We start from the raw sequence: 23520 nt of genomic DNA, 5'->3' as shown, positions 1-23520 counted from the left end.
CTTTGTAAACTGACTGCACTTCCCAAGTATTCTACCAATAAACAGAAGTCTACCACCTGCTTTACCTCACAAGTGAGTCTGTGTGGTAATTCCATTTCATACCCATACAGAGCGTTACACCCAGGTACTTGTATGAGTTGGCCAATTCCAGCAGTGACTCATTGATTTACAGTCAGAGGATACTATTCTTTTTCATTTTGTGAAGTGCACAATTTTACATTTCTGAACACTTAAAACAAGTTGCCAGTTTCTGCGCCACTTTGAAATCTTATCAAGATCTGACTGAATATTTATGCAACTTCTTTCAGACTGCACTTCATTATAGGTAACTGCATCATGTGCAAAAAGTCTGAGTTACCATTAATATTTTCTGCAAAATCATTAATATACAATGTGAACAATAAGGATCCCAACACACTTTCCTGGAGCACAGCTGAAGTTACTTCTACACTGGACAGTGATTTTCCATCCAAGGTAACATGCTGTGCCCTCCCAACCAAAAAGTCTTCAGTCCAGTCACAAATTTCACTTTATACACTATATGATCATACTTTTGACAATAAATGTAGGTGGGGCACTGAGTCAGATGGTTTTAGAAATGAGATCGGTTGCATCTACCTGATTGCCTTGGTTCAAAGCTTTCACTACATCATGTGAGAAAAGTGTGAGTTGAGTTTAACATGACCAATATTTACAGAATCCATGCCGCTTGGCGTTGAGGAGGTCATTCTGTTCAGGATACCTCATTATGTTTGAGCACAGAATTTGTTCTAAGATTCTACAACAAATCAATCTTGAGGATATTGGATTGTAGTTTTAAGGATCACTGCTACTACCCTTCTTGTGGGCAGGTGTGACCTGTGATTTTTCCCAAGAAGTGGGTATGGCTTTATTTAGAGGGATATATTACAGATTATAGTTAGAAGAGGGACTAACTCAGTCGCAAATTCAGTATAGAATCTCATAGGGATTTCATTGGACCCTGGAGCTTTGTTCAATTTTAACAATTTCAGCTGTTTCTCAACATCACTGACACTGATACTTATTGCACTCATCTTTTCAGTGGTACAGGGATTAAATTGGGGCAATAGTCCTCAATTTTCCTTTGTAAAGGAACATTTGCAAATGGAGTTAAACATTTCAGCTTTTGCTTTGCTACCCTCAGTATCAGTTCCTGTCTGATTTGCTAGCAACTGGACACTAACTTAGGTGCCACTAACAGCCTTTACATACAGCCAGAATTTCTTTGGGTTTTGTGGAAGCTCATTTGACAATATTCTGCTGTGGTAGTCATTGAGGTCATCATACATTGTTCTCTTGACAGCAAAACCTGTTTTATTCAGCATATCTCTATTATAGCCCTTTGCTTTGTTGTACACCTATTATTCAGTAGTTCCCGTTTCTTTGGAAGCTTGTTTACAGTGACTGTATACCTTAGAGCGTCCCCTCAAATTATGAACTGTTCTACTGGATACGTATCTATCCAGCACTGGTCAGCTGTTCTTTTAAACTTGTGCCATAGTTCCTCTAAAAGTTCCTGCCCTGTGATGAAAGTTCCAAGTTTCTCACTGAGATATGACATAACCGATTTTTCATCTAACTTGCTGTGTGTGTGTGTGTGTGTGTGTGTGTGTGTGTGTATAAAGTCTTTCCGCTCCCGGGATTGGAATGACTCCTTACCCTCTCCCTTAAAACTCGCATCCTTTCATCTTTCCCTCTCCTTCCCTCTTTCCTGATGAAGAAATATATATATATATATATATATATATATATATATATATATATAGAGGGAAACATTCCACGCGGGAAAAATATATCTAAAAACAAAGATGATGTGACTTACCATACGAAAGCGCTGGCAGGTCGATAGATACACACACAAACACATACATACACACAAAATTCAAGCTTTCGCAACCAATGATTGCTTCGTCAGGAAAGAGGGAAGGAGAGGGAAAGATGAAAGGATGTGGGCTTTAAGGGAGAGGGTAAGGAGTCATTCCAATCCCGGGAGCGGAAAGACTTACCTTAGGGGGAAAAAAGGACAGGTATATATATACACACACACACACACACACACACACACACACACACACATCCATCCGCACATACACAGACACAAGCAGACATTTGTAAAGGCAATGAGTTTGGGCAGAGATGTCAGTCGAGGCGGAAGTACAGAGGCAAAGATGTTGTTGAAAGACAGGTGAGGTATGAGCGGCGGCAACTTGAAATTAGCGGAGGTTGAGACCTGGCGGATAACGAGAAGAGAGGATATACTGAAGGGCTCTCTGCTGGAAATATCACTTTGCCACAAAGAGAAATTATCCTAATCCTTCTCCTAATGATCCAACTCCCCAAGACACTATCCAAATCGAACCCTGCCTGGAACAGTTCCGTCCTCCGTCACAGAGGGACCCACCTCCCCTTCCTCAAAATCACCCTCTCCAAACCTTCCAGGAATTTCTGACTTCCAGCCTTGCCTCTCAATCCTTCTTAAAAAAACTTAATCCTACTCCCAACATCACCACTGCTGAAGCCCAAGCTATCCGTGATCTGAAGGCTGACCGATCCATCGTCATTCTTCCGGTGGACAAAGGTTCCACGACCGTGGTACTTGATCGTCGGGAGTATGTGGCTGAGGGACTGCGTCAGCTTTCAGACAACACCACATACAAAGTTTGCCAAGGTAATCCCATTCCTGATGTCCAGGCGGAGCTTCAAGGGATCCTCAGAACCTTAGGCCCCCTACAAAACCTTTCACCTGACTCCATCAACCTCCTGACCCCACCAACACCCCGCACCCCTACCTTCTACCTTCTTCCTAAAATTCACAAACCCAATCATCCCAGCCACCCCATTGTAGCTGGTTACCAAGCCCCCACAGAACGTATCTCTGCCTATGTAGATCAACACCTTCAACCCATTACATGCAGTCACCATCCTTCATCAAAGACACCAACCACTTTCTCGAACGCCTGGAATCCTTACCCAGTCTGCTACCCCCGGAAACCATCCTTGTAACCATTGATGCCACTTCCTTATACACAAATATTCCGCAAGTCCAGGGCCTTGCTGCGATGGAGCACTTCCTTTCACGCCGATCACCTGCCACCCTACCTAAAACCTCTTTCCTCATTACCTTAGCCAGGTTCATCCTGACCCACAACTTGTTCACTTTCGAAGGCCAGACATACCAACAATTAAAGGGAACAGCCATGGGTACCAGGATGGCCCCCCTCGTACGCCAACCTATTCATGGGTTGCTTAGAGGAAGCCTTCTTGGTTACCCAGGCCTGCCAACCCAAAGCTTGGTACAGATTTATTGATGACATCTTCATGATCTGGACTCACAGTGAAGAACAACTCCAGAATTTCCTCTCCAACCTCAACTCCTTTGGTTCCATCAGATTCACCTGGTCCTATTCCAAATCCCACGCCACTTTCCTTGACGTTGACCTCCATCTGTCCAATGGCCAGCTTCACACGTCCGTCCACATCAAACCCACCAACAAGCAACAGTACCTCCATTATGACAGCTGCCACGCACTCCACATCAAACCGTCCCTTCCCTACAGTCTAGGTCTTCGTGGCAAACGAATCTGCTCCAGTCCGGAATCCCTGAAGCATTACACCAACAACCTGACAACAGCTTTCGCATCCCGCAACTACCCTCCCTACCTGGTGCAGAAGCAAATAACCAGAGCCACTTCCTCATCCCCTCAAACACAGAACCTCCCACATAAGAACCACAAAATTGCCCCACTTGTGACAGGATACTTTCTGGGACTGGATCAGACACTGAATGTGGCTCTCCAGCAGGGATACGACTTCCTCAAATCCTGCCCTGAAATGAGACCCATCCTTCATGAAATCCTCCCCACTTCACCAAGAGTGTCTTTCCGCCATCCACCTAACCTTCGTAACCTCTTAGTTCATCCCAATGAAATCCCCAAACCACCTTCCTTACCCTCTGGCTCCTACCCTTGTAACCGCCCCCGGTGTAATACATGTCCAATGCACCCTCCCACCACCACCTACTCCAGTCCTGTAACCCGGAACATGTACACGATCAAAGGCAGAGCCACATGTGAAAGCACCCACGTGATCTACCAACTGACCTGCCTACACTGTGAAGCTTTCTATGTGGGAATGACCAGCAACAAACTGTCCATTCGCATGAATGGACACTGGCAGACAGTGTTTGTTGGTAATGAGGATCACCCTGTGGCTAAACATGCCTTGGTGCACGGCCAGCACATCTTGGCACAGTGTTACACCGTCCAGGTTATCTGGATACTTCCCACTAACACCAACCTGTCAGAACTCCAGAGATGGGAACTTGCCATTCAGTATATCCTCACTTCTCGTTATCTGCCAGGCCTCAACCTCCGCTAATTTCAAGTTGCTGCCGCTCATACCTCACCTGTCTTTCAACAACAACTTTGCCTCTGTACTTCCGCCTCGACTGACATCTCTGCCCAAACTCTTTGCCTTTACAAATGTCTGCTTGTGTCTGTGTATGTGCGGATGGATATGTTTGTGTTTGCGAGTGTATACCCGTCCTTTTATCCCCCTAAGGTAAGTCTTTCCGCTCCCGGGATTGGAATGACTCCTTACCCTCACCCTTAAAACCCACATCCTTTCATCTTTCCCTCTCCTTGCCTCTTTCCTGACGAAGCAATCATTGGTTATGAAAGCTTGAATTTTGTGTGTATGTATGTGTTTGTGTGTGTATCTATTGACCTGCCAGCACTTTCGTTTGGTAAGTCACATCATAAAAACACAGATGATGTGACTTACCGAACGAAAGTGCTGGCAGGTCGATAGACACACAAACAAACACAAACATACACATGAAATTCAGGCTTTCGCAACTAACTGTTGCCTCATCAGGAAAGAGGGAAAGAGAGGGAAAGACGAAAGGATGTGGGTTTTAAGGGAGAGGGTAAGGAGTCATTCCAATCCCGGGAGCGGAAAGACTTACCTCAGGGGGAAAAAAGGGGTATACACTCGCACACACACACATATCCATCCGCAGATACACAGACACAAGCAGACATTTGTAAAGGCAAAGAGTTTGGGCAGAGATGTCAGTCGAGGCGGAAGTACAGAGGCAAAGATGTTGTTGAAAGACAGGTGAAATATGAGTGGCGGCAAGTAATAGCTGAAAGGAACTGTTTGTGAACTGGAAACGGTGGACTTTGTAGCAGCAGTATTGTTAAAAGCGGAAAAAAAAAATTCATTTGGTTATGGTTTGGAAGTGGGTTACGTATTATTGAGTATATATAGGCGGGATAAAATTGTATGGTAGATTCAGTAAAGAGGAGAAGGTGAATACAATGAGAAACTACTTGCAAAAACAGAAAGAGAAAATAAGATGACAGGAAAGATTTCGAAATGTGCGAGTGTATACCCCTTTTTTCCCCCTAAGGTAAGTCTTTCCGCTCCTGGGATTGGAATGACTCCTTACCCTCTCCCTTAATACCCACATCCTTTCGTCTTTCCCTCTCCTTTCCTCTTTCCTGATGAGGCAACAATTTGTTGCGAAAGCTTGAATTTCATGTGTATGTTTGTGTTTGTTTGTGTGTCTATCGACCTGCCAGCACTTTCGTTCGGTAAGTCACATCATCTGTTTTTAGATATATTTTTCCCATGTGGAATCATGTGCGCGCGCTCACACGCACACACATATCCATCCGCACATACACAAACACAAGCAGACATTTTCTTTTACGGAGGCAAAGATGTTGTTGAAGGACAGGTGAGGTATGAGCGGCGGCAAATTGAAATTAGCGGAAATTGAGGCCTGGCGGACAACGAGAAGAGAGGATATACTGAATGGCAAGTTCCCATCTCCGGAGTTCTGACAGGTTGGTGTTAGTGGGAAGTATCCAGATAACCCAGATGGTGTAACACTGTGCCAAGATGTGCTGGCCGTGCACCAAGGCATGTTTAGCCTCAGGGTGATCCTCATTACCAACAAACACTGTCTGCTTGTGTCCATTCATGCGAATGGACGGTTTGTTGCTGGTCATTCCCACATAGAAAACTTCACAGTGTAGGCAGGTCAGTTGGTAAATCACGTGGGTGCTTTCACACGTGGCTCTGCCTTTGATCGTGTACACGTTCCGGGTTACAGGACTGGAGTAGGTGGTGGTGGGAGGGTGCATGGGACAGGTTTTACACCGGGGGCGGTTACAAGGGTGTGAGCCAGAGGGTAGGGAAGGTGGTTTAGGGATTTCATAGGGATGAACTAAGAGGTTACGAAGGTTAGGTGGACGGCGGAAAGACACTCTTGGTGAAGTGGGGAGGATTTCATGAAGGATGGGTCTCATTTCAGGGCAGGATTTGAGGAAGTCGTATCCCTGCTGGAGAGCCACATTCAGTGTCTGATCCAGTCCCGGAAAGTATCCTGTCACAAGTGGGGCACTTTTGTGGTTCTTCTGTGGGAGGTTCTGGGTTTGAGGGGATGAGGAAGTGGCTTTGGTTATCGGCTTCTGTACCAGGTCGGAAGGGTAGTTGCGGGATGCGAAAGCTGTTTTCAGGTTGTTGGTGTAATGGTTTAGGGATTCCGGACTGGAGCAGATTCGTTTGCCACGAAGACCTAGACTGTAGGGAAGGGACGGTTTGATGTGGAGTGCGTGGCAGCTGTCATAATGGAGGTACTGTTGCTTGTTGGTGGGTTTGATGTGGACGGACGTGTGAAGCTGGCCATTGGACAGATGGAGGTCAACGTCAAGGAAAGTGGCGTGGGATTTGGAATAGGACCAGGTGAATCTGATGGAACCAAAGGAGTTGAGGTTGGAGAGGAAATTCTGGAGTTGTTCTTCACTGTGAGTCCAGATCATGAAGATGTCATCAATAAATCTGTACCAAGCTTTGGGTTGGCAGGCCTGGGTAACCAAGAAGGCTTCCTCTAAGCGACCCATGAATAGGTTGGCGTACGAGGGGGGCCATCTTGGTACCCATGGCTGATCCCTTTAATTGTTGGTATGTCTGGCCTTCGAAAGTGAACAAGTTGTGGGTCAGGATGAACCTGGCTAAGGTAATGAGGAAAGAGGTTTTAGGTAGGGTGGCAGGTGATCGGCGTGAAAGCAAGTGCTCCATCGCAGCGAGGCCCTGGACGTGCGGAATATTTGTGTATAAGGAAGTGGCATCAATGGTTACAAGGATGGTTTCCGGGGTAACAGACTGGGTAAGGATTCCAGGCGTTCGAGAAAGTGGTTGGTGTCTTTGATGAAGGATGGTGACTGCATGTAATGGGTTGAAGGTGTTGATCTACGTAGGCAGAGATACGTTCTTTTGGGGCTTGGTAACCAGCTACAATGGGGCGGCCGGGATGATTGGGTTTGTGAATTTTAGGAAGAAGGTAGAAGGTAGGGGTGCGGGGTGTTGGTGGGGTCAGGAGGTTGATGGAGTCAGTTGAAAGGTTTTGTAGGGGGCCTAAGGTTCTGAGGATCCCTTGAAGCTCCGCCTGGACATCAGGAATGGGATTACCTTGGCAAACTTTGTATGTAGTGTTGTCTGAAAGCTGACACAGTCCCTCAGCCACATATTCCCGATGATCAAGTACCACGGTCGTGGAACCCTTGTCCGCCAGAAGAAGGACGATGGATCGGTCAGCCTTCAGATCCTGGATAGCCTGGGCTTCAGCAGTGGTGATGTTGGGAGTAGGATTAAGGTTTTTTAAGAAGGATTGAGAGGCAAGTCTGGAAGTCAGAAATTCCTGGAAGGTTTGGAGAGGGTGATTTTGAGCAAGAGGAGGTGGGTCCCTCTGTGACGGATGACGGAACTGTTCCAGGCAGGGTTCGATTTGGATAGTGTCTTGGAGAGTTGGATCATTAGGAGTTGGATTAGGATCATTTTTCTTCGTGGCAAAGTGATATTTCCAGCAGAGGGTACGAGTGTAGGACAGTAAATCTTTGACGAGGGCTGATTGGTTGAATCTGGGAGTGGGGCTGAAGGTGAGGCCTTTGGATAGGTCAAAGGTTTCGGATTGAGAGAGAGGTTTTGAGGAAAGGTTAACTACTGAATTAGGGTGTTGTGGTTCCAGATTGTGTTGATCGGAATTTTGATGTTTTGGGGGGAGTGTAGCTGGAAGTGGGAGATTGAGTAGATGGGAGAGACTGGGTCTGTGTGCAATGAGAGGAGGTTGAGGTTTGCTGGGAAGGTTGTGAAGGGTGAGTGAGTTGCCTTTCCGGAGGTGGGAAACCAGGAGATTGGATAGTTTTTTGAGGTGGAGGGTGGCATGCTGTTCTAATTTGCGGTTGGCCTGTAGGAGGATGCTCTGAACAGCCAGTGTGGATGTGGGAGAGGAAAGATTGAGGACTTTTATTAAGGATAGGAGTTGACGGGTGTGTTCATTGGCTGAGTTGATGTGTAGGTGAAGGATTAGGTGGGTGATGGCAATGGATTGTTCAGTTTGGAACTGGTATTGGGACTGATGGAAAGAAGGGTTACAGCCAGAGATGATAACTTTAAGTGATAATGTCTGTTTGTGTCTGTGTATGTGCGGATGGATATGTGTGCATGTTCGTGAGTGTATACCTGTCCTTTTTTCCCCCTAAGGTAAGTCTTTCCGCTCCCGGGATTGGAATGACTCCTTACCCTCTCCCTTAATACCCACATCCTTTCGTCTTTCCCTCTCCTTTCCTCTTTCCTGATGAGGCAACAGTTTGTTGCGAAAGCTTGAATTTTGTTTGTATGTTTGTGTTTGTTTGTGTGTCTATCAACCTGCCAGCGCTTTCGTTTGGTAAGTCACATCATCTTTGTTTTTAGATATATTTTTCCCACGTGGAATGTTTCCCTCTATTTTATATATATATCTGCTTGTTTTAGTTATCCTTTGTACTTTGGTAATTATTGTTGCCACAACAGCATCATAGTCACTTAATACCAATTTTGATGTGGACATCCACAAAGAGTTGAGGTATATTTGTTGCCATTAGATCCAATATATTTCCATCATGAGTGGGGTTCCGAACTATCTGTTCTAGGTAGTTTCCAGAGAAGGCATTTAATAATGTTTCACTTGATGTCTTATCACGCACACCACTAACAAAACTGTAATTTTCCCAATTAATTGTTGGAAACGTAAAACCTTCACTGGAGACTGTAGTAATGTTGGGGAACTTATCTACAAGTGAACTGAGATTTTCTCTGAAGTTTTTGGTTACATCATGAAGTGAGTCTGGTGAGTGGTAGAAGGATCCAGTTATCTCTTTATGCCCATCCATGATACTGAGTCTTTCCCAAACAGTCTCACATGCAGCAGCAATTTCTATCTCAGCAGATTTTAGTTTCCCTTCTGCGACAGATACACCACCTCCATTTCCCAGTTGCCTATCCTTTTGATAAACACCCAAATTTTCCACTAAAATCTCGCTGCTATCAATTTCAGGTTTCAACCAGCTTTCTGTACTCGGTATTATGTGAGCTTCACTGCTTCTCAGGAGCACTTCGAACTCAGGCACTTTGTTGCAAATACTTTGTTAATCATTAGGATTTTAATACTCACACCTGTGGGAGGCATTTCTTTTGTTGATACTTCTGGGTTTGGTACAGTTATTATTATCTGGATTGGATGGATAGTTGTATAATCTAAAAACCCCTTGTGTGCAACCAAGACATAGTCAGTTACCTGAGTAGCAGCATCTGATGTTTAGTGCACAACAGAGCCATTTAGGGGGACCACATAGCTGACAACCCTCTGGCACACATCCAAGAAATTGCCGTCTAACTTATCACAGTACCTTTGAAATCACTGGTTCCTTCCACTTGAATCAGAACCAAAGGGCCTCAGTCCGCTCTGGGGACAATGCTGCAAATTTTGAGTTTCATGGGAACGCCATGCACATGGCTGGTCATCTCAATATTCTCTGCCAGTCACTGAAATGACCAAAGTGTGACCTGAGAGCCCAGGTGACAGGCATAGTTGTTCCAATGTGTGTCACAAACTACAGCTGGTTGTACCCTGTTCCCCCAATGGCTGTCGGAATAGCCTCTCCAACATTTTGAATGAGGCCCCCAGGCATACATACTGAATGCACCTGGTGTCCTTTCCCATCCCTTGCTGCCATTTTCCAAAGGGGTACCATCATTTGCCTTATGTAGTGCTCCAGAAATATTCAGCACACGGAGATACACAGGTCACAAGGGCAACTAGGTCTCAGGTGGTTGACCATACACATGGCACTCAGAGCAAATTAAAGGATTGGGCAGTAACAACCTATTGCTCGACAAATAGATCTGCACCATATACTTTCATTTATTATTTTTGATCAATTCATAGTTTAATATTTAGGTCTCAAAGAAGGAAACTGCATTGAAAGTTTACATTAAAATTAAATTTGTTGAACATTTGTCAGAACCATTTGGATTGGTTGATTATAGTTGTTAAAAAATCTGCTACCAGAGTTTAGCTATGCAATGATTGCTCCTGCATATCACATTAGTACAAAAGGAGGTATATTATGAGTGTTTAACATCAACTTCGTAGTACTATGACATCAGTTGCAGTAAGGACATCCCATTGTGATTTCTCTTAAGAAACACTTTATTGTATTAAATACAGTTATCTTTGACATCAAGTATTGTTTATGTTATTGGCAATGATTTTACAAGCAGGTGTTACGCAGTCATGAAACTGAAGATAATGAAGACAATAAAAGTGGGAAGGATGTGAAGGAGAAAGAATGGTCACCATTGCCTCAGGGACCACCGAGTAGCAAGAGAAGAGAAGATGATAAATTAAAACAGCGAGAAGAGAAAAAGAAAGAGAGGCCTGTACCAGACAACAGGTAACAATTATTGCAAATAGGAGTGTTGTATATTATCATCATAATCAAAGGAGGAGGAAACTGTTACAGAAGTGAACATGAAAAAAGCTAGAAATAAATATTTTTAAGAAACTGAAGAATAGATAATAGCATGTAAATACATATCAGAGCTAAAGTTATGGAGGGAGAATAGATTGTTCATTAAGACATATCATTGCTGTTATGATAAAATTGTTTCATGGATTCAATACTTCATGTTAGTTTTGGAGAGAGATTTGAGTTGCTGTTGATTTGCTATGCCATCAGTAATTGGTTATATGCTTGTATTTTATTTCAAATTTTAATTGTTTAAGGAGGCCTGCATTTGAAAATCAAGATACCCTTGAGTTAAAGTGCTAGAGCATTAATGTTCTTAAAAGATCTTAAAATTCGAGTTATTGTTGTGTAAGCTTGGGGCGCACTTTTGGCACTGCATAGAAATGATTTTCTCACTCAATTGTGGTTTACTCACATGCAATGCACAAAGATAAAACAATTGCTAGTCTCACTCCTTGCTGTCTCTCTACTCCACCCTCCTCCACTCACTCCTTCAGTCCTCCTGTGTCTTTGTTCCATTCTTAATCTCTCCCTGGTCACTCTATGGTATTCTGCTTATTTTTTAGTATTTGTTTTTTCATGCACAGCCTTTTTCACTTTCAAGATGTTCTTCATTATTAAGCTTTTTTTCTTTCACGACATTTGATGTTAGGGTTGTATTTTCAGTCTCCCTATTTTGTCCTGTGTCCTTTTTCAACCTGGTCCTTCTTCACTTTCTTTCTTAACCAGATATTTTCTCCACTTCTTCAGATTTACCTTGGGAAACATGACCAGCTCTACATGAGATGGGTTAAAAGCAGTGTTAATGGATACACAAAAGTATAGTCCAGAATGAACTTAATTATTCTGAGCAGTGAGACTACGATTAGGAGTGAGCCCCAGATGACAATGAATAGAAGGAATGAGCAATTTGCGAAATTGTAAGCATGATCAAATACAAAGTCATGGGTCCAAGTTACCTCGAGCTTCATATAACCATACAAAGCAAATCCAAACAACACAGCAGGATTTTAAACTGCAGGTTAACATGTCGTGTGACAAACAGTCTTGTACAAGCAAGTGAACTGTGTGCCTGTCATTGCACAATTATGTTTAATCTTCATAGTGAGCATCTGGCTCCAGCTGTGGAACATATCACTGGCTTAACACAACCTGTACTAGTGAGCATTTAGCTCCAGCTATTGAGTGTATTACTGCCTTAACACAAACCTTTACCACTCGTATTTATATTACCTTCAGTTGGGGCAGAAAACAACTCTACATTTAACGACTACATTGGGCCAAATAGGTCCTAGTCCTGACATTGGCCTGGACTGACAAACAAAGGGTCAGAATGACACTGTGATCATCCAGTAAGGATTGAGTGATATCTCAGTGTTGGGACTGGGCTTTAGAGTGAAAGATGTCAATCCTGGCGACCAGTCCACCAGCTTTGTGATTGTACTGTGACACTAGTCCTGACATTGGCCTGGACTGGCAAACAAAGGGTCAGAATGACACTGTGATCATCCAGTAAGGATTGAGTGATATCTCAGTGTTGGGACTGTGCTTTAGAGTGAAAGATGTCAATCCTGGCGACCAGTCCACCAGCTTTGTGATTGTACTGTGACACAATGTAAAAAACAAAGTTTGATTCCACTCATTCCCTCATTTTTAAACACATTTTGGCTGTCTGCTAAAAGTCTCAGTCTGTCAGTCTGTTAGAACATCAAAGATGATTTTCATTGCTTTCTACACCCCTCCCACCACCCCAGTAGAAGCATAACCTCGTACAACAGAGCTTGTGGCTGTATGAAGATCAGAACAGTTTATACTCGAGAGCTTTTCATGCTACAGCGATTTTCAGCAAATTTAGTGAACACCTTACTATTGCACAGGATGCAGAGATTGCTACAACTGTATTTTTCAAGTGTCATTTTCTTATTTGAAGTTTAGTATGCATTAAACAGTTAAGTATTGGGTTTTTCATGCTTCAGGATTATGAAAGTTGTTTAAGTATTACAAAATAGTCTCAAGGGGAAAAAGGTCTAACATTTATGACATATTGTTTGCTTTGGGTTCAGTGAAGAGGTGCAGGCAGTGGAAGCAGCTCAAAACATTTGTAGTATGTGTGGGGAGAGTGCTGTCAGACAAACCACGTCCGAGTAGGATTTCATTGTTTCAAGAAGAACGTTCTGATGTGAATGATTTTCCACCTTCAGAAAGTCTCTATAATTGTGATATATCATGAATGGTGACATTTCCATTCAATTGGCTAGGTGGAGGGTGTTGGGTGTGAGAGTACTGTAAGCTCTAATACAAGGGTGGTTTGAAAAGTTCTTGGAATAGAATAGAAAAACAGTACTTATATCACTGAAACTTTTTTTTATTTTTCAATGTAGTCTCCTTGTAGATTAATGCACTTGGCCCAACGATGTCCCAGTGCCTCGATTCCATCTTGAAAATGAGTTTCCTCTAGGCCCGCAAAATAGGTCTCAACTCTGGCTATCCGTTCTTCGTTTGAAGTTAATCTTTGTCCATCAAGAAAAATTTTCAGTTCTGGGAAGAGATTGAAGTCTGACAGTGCCATATCAGGTGAATAAGGTGGGTGGGGAAACAATTCATATCTTAGTTCATGTAATTTTGCCATGGCGACAGCACATGTGTGCAGGCGCACCCATCTTGCAGATAATTTGTTCATTTCTAATTCTTCAGTTAAAATGTCATGTACCCTTTCAGATGACATCTGGTAAACATGAGCAGTTTCACAAACTTCCATTCGGCAATCCTCCATGACCATTTTGTGGGCTTCTGGAATGATATCGGGAGTAGTGACTCATCGTGGCTGACCACTGCGCGGATCATCATCTAAGCTCTCCCAATCAAATTTAAATTCATTTGTCCACGTGGCAACAGTTTAATATGAAGGAGCAGAGTCCCACTGTGTATTCTGGAAATTGGCATGAATGTCCTTTGCTTTCATACCTTTCATTACAAAGTACTTACTCACTGCTCGAATCTCGATTTCCATCCCCCCTCCCCCCCATCTTTGCAAATCACTACGCAGGAACAACAGCCACATCACTGCCACACCTCTCTTCCAAGAGCACTGAGGTGGCACATATTTACAGGCAACAGTCCAATGAATATCACATGAACAACTCGTTGCTCAAGCGTTGACATCTCATGGTGATTCCGAGAACTTTTCAAACCACCCTCGTACAAAGCAACATAAGTCAAAGAGTCACTATTACTGTATTTTTACTTGAACATCATCAGAGACTATAGTTTGCATTTGAAAGATATGGCCACCGAGGACCAGAAAACGAAAAGTATATATCAGCGAGTTTTATTTCCATTTCCATAACTAGGTTTAGTGTTTACAGTGTGCTGGCTAATAATACTCAGATGCTCCAACTGTAAATTAAACATCGTAAATCAATTACCACAGTTATTTTTATTTTTTTCTCATATGCATCCTGTAAACTGGGAAGCTTATTCACCATACACTATTGCATTTTTGGAGAGTCTCCAGTGGCTATACAGGGCTATTAAAAAAATGGAACAGATTTCAAACATTTGTTGCTTCCAAACTACAAAAGATAGTAACATAATTATAACATTCCTGTAAAGATAAAAGTTCAAATTTTTATGCATTCAATGTGAGCAACATGTTACATGGCAAATATGAAAACAGTGGCTCATTTCCTGCCACACACAAAGCAGCTGGTCTTTCGGTATTGAATTCATGGCTTCAACGGTGCGATGTCACAGACTCTCAAGAGTGTCAGGCACAGGGAAGGAGGGGGGATAAAAACACAGTCTTTTACGTAACCATACATATAAAAGTCATAATATGTGAGGTTTGGAGACCTGGGAGGCCACCAGTAATGAAGTTTATTGGATGTGCTTGGAGAAATGACTTAACAAACATAGCCTTCATGAGCTACTAATGAAACAAAAATGACAACAGATTTCATTGTTATAATTACATTAAATCTGCAGATAATTGCATAACAAATATTACGGGTTGCTGTGTAGCTGAAATGGCAGTAACTGTACAAGTTCTTTATGTTATATCTAGTTAATCAATCAGTTTGCTGCACTCCTGGTTCCACTCTTTTAAAATATACTGATCACTTATTATTTGAATAAGTAGAATCCTCTGCACTCTGTTTTACTTGTATTTGACATGGCTTGGCAGCAGTGTGCTCCCTGCCGCCGTTGGATAAGCAGCTGCAGCAGCAAGTCGTATACTCCTAGCTCACTCATTTGTTACATAGTTTAATTCTTAATTTCTTTGCGTGTTTTTGGTACTTGCATTGTTTAATTCATAAATTTCGGGCGTATTATAGTATTTGAGAGTTGTAGCATCGCGTTTTAGTACCTGAATAGTGTAAAATCGCGTAGTCTCCTTCCGCCGCCGAGAGTGTGTCAGCAGTACGCAGGTAGCAGCATTACTGCATTTACTAGGCAATCTTGTATTTTAATAACCGTTTAAATTTTGTCGATTTGTTTGCGCTCTCTGTAGATTAGTTCAGACGTTCTTTGCACAACAGTTTTTAGCATGGATAGGGACTGCAACTGCTGTGTTCGGATGCAGGCTGAGTTGGCATCCCTTCGCTCCCAGCTTCAGGCAGTGTTGGCTTCGGTCACACAGCTTGAGGCTGTTGCCAATGGGCATCACTGTGGGGATCCGGATGGGGGTTTGTCGGGGACAGCCAGCTCGTCCCACGCATCCCCCGATCGGACTAAGACTGTGGTTGCCCGGGATACTGCCCGCATTGAGGCTGATCCCTCACCTGTGGTAGAGTGGGAGGTCGTCTCAAGGTGTGGCAGGGGACGAAAGACATTCCGGAGGGCTGAACGAAAGGCCTCTCCAGTTTGTCTGACAAACCGGTTTCAGGCTCTGTCTCAGGCTGATACTGATCTTCGACCTGACATGGCTGCTTGTCCTGTTCCAGAGGTTGCCCCTCAGTCTGCAAGATCCGGGCAGTCGCAGAGGGTGGGCTTACTGGTAGTTGGGAGCTCCAACATCAGGCGCGTAATGGGGCCTCTTAGGGAAATGGCAGCAAGAGAGGGGAAGAAAACCAATGTGCACTCCGTGTGCATACCGGGGGGAGTCATTCCAGATGTAGAAAGGGTCCTTCCGGATGCCATGAAGGGTACAGGGTGCACCCATCTGCAGGTGGTCGCTCATGTCGGCACCAATGATGTGTGTCGCTATGGATCGGAGGAAATCCTCTCTGGCTTCCGGCGGCTATCTGATTTGGTGAAGACTGCCAGTCTCACTAGCGGGATGAAAGCAGAGCTCACCATCTGCAGCATCATCGACAGGACTGACTGCGGACCTTTGGTACAGAGCCGAGTGGAGGGTCTGAATCACAGGCTGAGACGGTTCTGCGACCATGTGGGCTGCAGATTCCTCGACTTGCGCCATAGGGTGGTGGGGTTTCGGGTTCCGCTGGATAGGTCAGGAGTCCACTACACTCAACAAGCGGCTACACGGGTAGCAGGGGTTGTGTGGCGTGGGCCGGGCAGTTTTTTAGGTTAGATGGCCTTGGGCAAGTACAGAAAGGGCAACAGCCTCAACGGGTGCGGGGCAAAGTCAGGACATGCGGGGACCAAGCAGCAATCGGTATTGTAATTGTCAACTGTCGAAGCTGCATTGGTAAAGTACCGGAACTTCAAGCGCTGATAGAAAGCACCGAAGCTGAAATCGTTATAGGTACAGAAAGCTGGCTGAAGCCAGAGATAAATTATGCCGAAATTTTTACAAAGGTACAGACGGTGTTTAGAAAGGATATATTGCATGCAACCGGTGGTGGAGTGTTCGTCGCTGTTAGTAGTAGTTTATCCTGTAGTGAAGTAGAAGTGGATAGTTCCTGTGAATTATTATGGGTGGAGGTTACACTCAACAACCGAGCTAGGTTAATAATTGGCTCCTTTTACCGACCTCCCGACTCAGCAGCATTAGTGGCAGAACAACTGAGAGAAAATTTGGAATATATTTCACATAAATTTTCTCAGCATGTTATAGTCTTAGGCGGAGATTTCAATTTACCAGATATAGACTGGGACACTCAGATGTTTAGGACGGGTGGTAGGGACAGAGCATCGAGTGACATTATACTGAGTGCACTATCCGAAAATTACCTCGAGGAATTAAACAGAGAACCGACTCTTGGAGATAACATCTTGGACCTACTGATAACAAACAGACCCGAACTTTTCGACTTTGTATGTGCAGAACAGGGAATCAGTGATCATAAGGCCGTTGCAGCATCCCTGAATATGGAAGTTAATAGGAATATAAAAAGGGAGGAAGGTTTATCTGTTTAGCAAGAGTAATAGAAGGCAGATTTCATCCTACCTAACAGATCAAAACGAAAATTTCTGTTCCGACACTGACAATGTTGAGTGTTTATGGAAAAAGTTCAAGGCAATCGTAAAATGCGTTTTAGACAGGTACGTGCCGAGTAAAACTGTGAGGGATGGGAAAAACCCACCGTGGTACAACAACAAAGTTAGGAAACTACTGCGAAAGCAAAGAGAGCTTCACTCCAAGTTTAAACGCAGCCAAAACCTCTCAGACAAACAGAAGCTAAACGATGTCAAAGTTAGCGTAAGGAGGGCTATGCGTGAAGCGTTCAGTGAATTCGAAAGTAAAATTCTATGTACCGACTTGACAGAAAATCCTAGGAAGTTCTGGTCTTACGTTAAATCAGTAAGTGGCTCGAAACAGCATATCCAGACACTCCGGGATGATGATGGCATTGAAACAGAGGATGACACGCGTAAAGCTGAAATACTAAACACCTTTTTCCAAAGCTGTTTCACAGAGGAAGACCGCACTGCAGTTCTTTCTCTAAATCCTCGCACAAACGAAAAAACGGCTGACATAGAAATAAGTGTCCAAGGAATAGAAAAGCAACTGGAATCACTCAACAGAGGAAAGTCCACTGGACCTGACGGGATACCAATTCGATTCTACACAGAGTATGCGAAAGAACTTGCCCCCCTTCTAACAGCCGTGTACCGCAAGTATCTAGAGGAACGGAGGGTTCCAAATGATTGGAAAAGAGCACAGGTAGTCCCAGTCTTCAAGAAGGGTCGTCGAGCAGATGCGTAAAACTATAGACCTATATCTCTGACGTCGATCTGTTGTAGAATTTTAGAACATGTTTTTTGCTCGAGTATCATGTCGTTTTTGGAAACCCAGAATCTACTATGTAGGAATCAACATGGATTCCGGAAACAGCGATCGTGTGAGACCCAACTCGCTTTATTTGTTCATGAGACCCAGAAAATATTAGATACAGGCTCCCAGGTAGATGCTATTTTTCTTGACTTCCGGAAGGCGTTCGATACAGTTCTGCACTGTCGCCTGATAAACAAAGTAAGAGCCTACAGAATATCAGACCAGCTGTGTGGCTGGATTGAAGAGTTTTTAGCAAACAGAACACAGCATGTTGTTATCAATGGAGAGACGTCTACAAACGTTAAAGTAACCTCTGGCGTGCCACAGGGGAGTGTTATGGGACCATTGCTTTTCACAATATATATAAATGACCTAGTAGATAGTGTCGGAAGTTCCATGCGGCTTTTCGCGGATGATGCTGTAGTATACAGAGAAGTTGCAGCATTAGAAAATTGTAGCGAAATGCAGGAAGATCTGCAGCGGATAGGCACTTGGTGCAGGGAGTGGCAACTGTCCCTTAACATAGACAATTGCGAATACATAGAAAGAAGGATCCTTTATTGTATGATTATATGATAGCGGAACAAACACTGGTAGCAGTTACCTCTGTAAAATATCTGGGAGTATGCGTGCAGAACGATTTGAAGTGGAATGATCATATAAAATTAATAGTTGGTAAGGCGGGTACCAGGTTGAGATTCATTGGGAGAGTGCTTAGAAAATGTAGTCCATCAACAAAGGAGGTGGCTTACAAAACACTCGTTCGACCTATACTTGAGTATTGCTCATCAGTGTGGGATCCGTACCAGATCGGGTTGACGGAGGAGATAGAGAAGATCCAAAGAAGAGCGGCACGTTTCGTCACAGGGTTATTTGGTAACCGTGATAGCGTTACGGAGATGTTTAGCAAACTCAAGTGGCAGACTCTGCAAGAGAGGCGCTCTGCATCGCGGTGTAGCTTGCTCGCCAGGTTTCGAGAGGGTGCGTTTCTGGATGAGGTATCGAATATATTGCTTCCCCCTACTTATACCTCCCGAGGAGATCACGAATGTAAAATTAGTGAGATTAGAGCCCGCATGGAGGCTTTCAGACAGTCGTTCTTCCCGCGAACCATACGCGACTGGAACAGGAAATGGAGGTAATGACAGTGGCACGTAAAGTGCCCTCCGCCACGCACCGTTGGGTGGCTTGCGGAGTATAAATGTAGATGTAGATGTAGATGTAGATCACAAATTGATGACTAAGGAAAGAATGCTTAGTTGATAAACTTTCAGGACTGGAGCTGAATTATCTTACTATGTTCACTAGATATTTACTTGTGGTTTTGATGAAGTAAACTCACCAATTCTTGCACAGCAAATGGCATTGAGTTAGAAAACTTAATTTTTTGACTGCCAAAAAATTGTTTTATGAGCAAATTATGATTTCTCCTATCTTTTACTTAATTTACTGTAGCAATGAGAAAATGTTTAAGTTTTTTTGGTGACATGTGCCTTGAAATATTCATATTCTAATGATGTCATTGGTTTTTGTATTTTACAGTTAGTGAGTACAATGAAATGTCATTGGCAGTTATATTAACCATCAGTGTTAATAATTTCTTCTCCATTGTCTTTAATGACTATTTTGATACTGTTAATGCAATATGTGTAACGTTTTTAAGGCTAATTAAATGTAAGCTTCAGTCTGGGGGAGCAAAGATAAATTTTGGCTACAACCGTAAGTTGTGTATAGCTTGTGGCAAATTTACTTAACCCATTATCGCTATAATCTGACTTTCTGGGAAGTATACATTTGACTGGAACAAGACGTTCTACAGATTCTAAAGGCTGAAAAATGAAAAGTTAAAGGCCTACATATCACCTCTGCAGTGGTGCAAACTCTTGTTTGTTACTTCTACAGAAATTGCAAATAAAAGTTCCATAACGCCTTTACAATGGCATAATTTCTCACATGTAGCTGTAATACATATATGTAATGTAGTTCACTCAAAAACATACGTATAGATCATAACTGCAATTTTTCGTGAAATAAGTAACTACTTTAAATAATAATAGTCAATATAGCTTGCTTCATACTTTATCAGGCCTATCGTAGTATCATTTTTGCAGTATAATGCACCTCCTTTCATAAATAATATTATATGTTATATGACAAATTAAAAATTGCAGACTTTGTAGTTTAAATTGGGCACCATTGTTTGCAAAACACACCTCAAGATCAACTTGAAAACAATGTCTCTTGTAATCGGCATCAATCTGAATAATATGACTTTGGGAATATAGTACTCACTCAATTCATGACCGCCCATCATTGTGTTGTGTTGTGTTGTGACCTCATTTTTTCATTCATTTTTTGTACAATCACATCTTCAACTACATGTCTCCATTCACAGCGATCTTCAGCACTGTAACACTTCATTGCCTCCACAACGGGCAGTCTGTTGTGTGTGTGTGTGGGGGGGGGGGGGGGGGCTCATTGGCAGGAAGACGCAATCTTAGGGCAGTTTTCTGTGGTTATTGGCATATAATGTATCTGTGTTTGTTGCCTTGGTGTTAATGCTATTCACCCACAGTTGAGAAATTCTTACACAGGCAAAAACTGAGTCAGGGCAATATTCCAACATAGTGATAGTTGGATATCGTGAATAAGCTTGTGTGGATAGTATCGGCATATACTAAAGGTATCTGCCCTTGTGTACCATTGCATTACACCTTGATAATTCTGATATGAACATCATGACAGCCCATAGGTGTTGTACATATGAAACCATCAGGGACTAAATTAATAAAGTCTGCACTGATGTGAAGCACTGCACAACAAATTATTCCCTTGCTCAGGTTGGTAAACTTTTTGTTATTTCGGGTTCTCTCTGTATCTTAACACTGCAAGCTGAAAAGCTCTTCAATATACAGTAGATGCTTTCCTCTTTCATTGACAAAGCATAAGCAGTGGTTATATTGCAATCATTATGAGTAGATGATACTTTTAATTCTTTCAGTATTTATAAACTGAATGATAATTTTGCTTAAGGTTAATTTATTGTAGGCATTATTGTCAACATCTGGCATTCATTGTTCCATGTTCTGATGACAACTGTTCCTCCTTTCATGTTAGCAGAATGTGGAATCAAACTTGAATTGCCCACATTTACTACATTAATTTTCTCCACAGCTTTCTTAGCCTGCTTTTTAGGTCATATTATTCATAGCTTGTGAAGTCTCTGTGTTTGTTCATGTTTTACTATCACTGCTGTGTTGTTGTCTTTTCATTTGTTTTCCTCTGTGTTGGGGATAGTGGCAGTATCCTTAAGAAAATATTTTCTAAATCTGTAACAATCAAAAGACATGTTACTGCTCATAATGTTTGCGGTATAACCACTGGAGACTCTCCAAAAATTGAATCAGCTTTTCAGCTTTCAGGACACGTAAGAGTGAAAAACATAAATTATTGTGATAGTTATTTATGATGCTTGTTTGTAGACAGTGCATCTGGTTATTATTAGTAATTGTGCTCTATACCAGGCATGAGCAACCTTTTGTAAATTGCGGGGCTGATTCGCATACTTACTTAAGCTTTCAGGCTGTCTCATAATGTGACACAACAGAGCACTTCCAGCACATAAAGTCAAAACTGTAGCACTATGTGATGGAGGTCAGTTTTTTACGTACTGTAGGTTAGATAGATCGATACTTGAATATGAAACTTCGTAATGATGTGGCACATGCTAGTTTAATAAAAGTTTTCTTTACATGCCATAATTCATGTTTTTCCCCTGTAACAGAGCTACAAGTAGCGAGATTGAAAATCAGTAAGGAAATATTAAAAAACCTCTTAATCATAAGTCCTTCCACTACTTCCAGTACCCCAGAGAGTAAGGGCACAAAACTTACGATACTGCAAACTTGATAAATCCAGTTTCTGTTTCTGCCAACTTAGTTTCTGGCTTTTGTGAATGCACAATTTTATTTATGAAATTGTGGTACTGGCTAATTTCTTAATAGAACTTCTTTATGCATCTACTCCAACAATCAAATTTCCATACTACTTGACTATGACACAGGCAGCACTTAAACACAGACCGTTCCAAAGTCCAAAGTGCATAATATCTTACTAATTCATGTTGATTAGGCATGCTCATGTTACTGATACTTTATTTTATTAAAATAAGCCTTTGTTGTAAGATTATGATGCTAAGTTGTAAGCCATTTGTATTATAGTACATTGCATATTTCAACAGCATTTTATATTCTCTCACATTATGGAAAACAGTGCTCCTGTAATTAATCAATTCCACACTTGCAGAAACCTACTCGTTTGGAGTTAAAGATGTCTTCAAGCTAGGTTTAGATTGCATTTTCAACCAGAAAGGAATTTTTGTGAGGAGTGGGAACATTAAACATTTGAGGGCACAAGCTCAAATGAAACAGTGTACGAGAGCGATGATTTACAAAACTAACTCCTCTTTTGTAGTACCAATACTTGATGCAGTTTTGTTGGTTGCTTTTCTTATAATGCAACCAAAAGGTGTCTCAGTTTTTGGCAAAATGCCAGCTGCAATGAAACATCCCTGGGGAGGAATTTGTTGTGCACAACACCATTTTTTGTGCCAAAAGGTGCAAAATATTTTCTCTTCAAATACTATTTACTAGAGGAGATGGGTTTTGTTAGGGCTCAGCCATTAGTTTCTTCTTAAGACATTAACATAAAGCCATCAAAACTCGTCACCATTTATAGGAATGTTCAGTGAGCAAACAGATAACATTCAAGCAAAAATACAGTAACACTCGATGCTTTGATTTTTGTTGCTTTGAATTGAGTGAGTGTTACACCTACACCAGTCTCTGCACTGAGCCTATTGAATGTAAATGTCACAGCTCATCACATATCTTAATTATTAAGACTTCCTGGTCGTGGAAAATCATTCTTGCCAGAATGATCTTTCTTGAAACAAGAAGACCCTTTTCTGATGTGTTTTGTCCAGTAGCACTCTCCCCACACACAATTCAAATGTTTTGAGGTGCCTCGCTGCCTGTATCTCTCCATTAAATTCAAAGTGAATATGTTGCAAATGTTACACCTTTTTCCACTTGTGACACTATTTTATAACACTTAAACTACTTTCATAAGACTCAAGTGTACAGAATCCAATTTTTAATAGCAAGACATATAATAGAACTTCAAATAAAAAAATGACACTTGATAAAAACTCTCATAGCAACCAATATGTGGTGTGTACTGCACACTGATCACTTTATTTATCAAAGTTATTTCATGTGGAAAATCAAACTAAAATAAGAAACAATTTTATGCATACCAGTGTGAAAGCAGAAATGCATTCAAGATACTCCACACCATGTTCGCCTGTTAGGATGTCAACCATTATTAAGTGGTTGGTTGTGGGTGGCAGTGGCCGCTGGCCACTGTAGAGTGAGGAAACTCTCGAGTTTAAATTGTCCTGAT

General features: G+C 42.3%; 1 protein-coding gene across 2 annotated transcripts in view; it reads left to right on the top strand.

Annotated features, from left to right (window-relative positions):
• LOC126194701 (probable elastin-binding protein EbpS) overlaps positions 1–23520 on the top strand; it is a 96781-nt gene that overhangs the window by 51189 nt on the left and 22072 nt on the right. Inside the window, exon 5 of one of the 2 annotated variants that reach the window (XM_049932941.1) lies at positions 10630–10802. In XM_049932941.1, the coding sequence (XP_049788898.1) occupies positions 10630–10802 (173 nt within the window). Of the gene's footprint in view, positions 1–10626; positions 10803–23520 lie in introns of both variants that reach the window. The other variant, XM_049932931.1, reaches the window with a different exon arrangement.

The sequence above is a fragment of the Schistocerca nitens genome, chromosome 1 (assembly GCF_023898315.1).
Source record: "Schistocerca nitens isolate TAMUIC-IGC-003100 chromosome 1, iqSchNite1.1, whole genome shotgun sequence".
NCBI classification, from domain to species: domain Eukaryota; kingdom Metazoa; phylum Arthropoda; class Insecta; order Orthoptera; family Acrididae; genus Schistocerca; species Schistocerca nitens.
The sequence above is the reverse complement of the archived record's forward strand: the minus strand, read 5'-3'. Positions and strand labels throughout refer to the sequence as shown.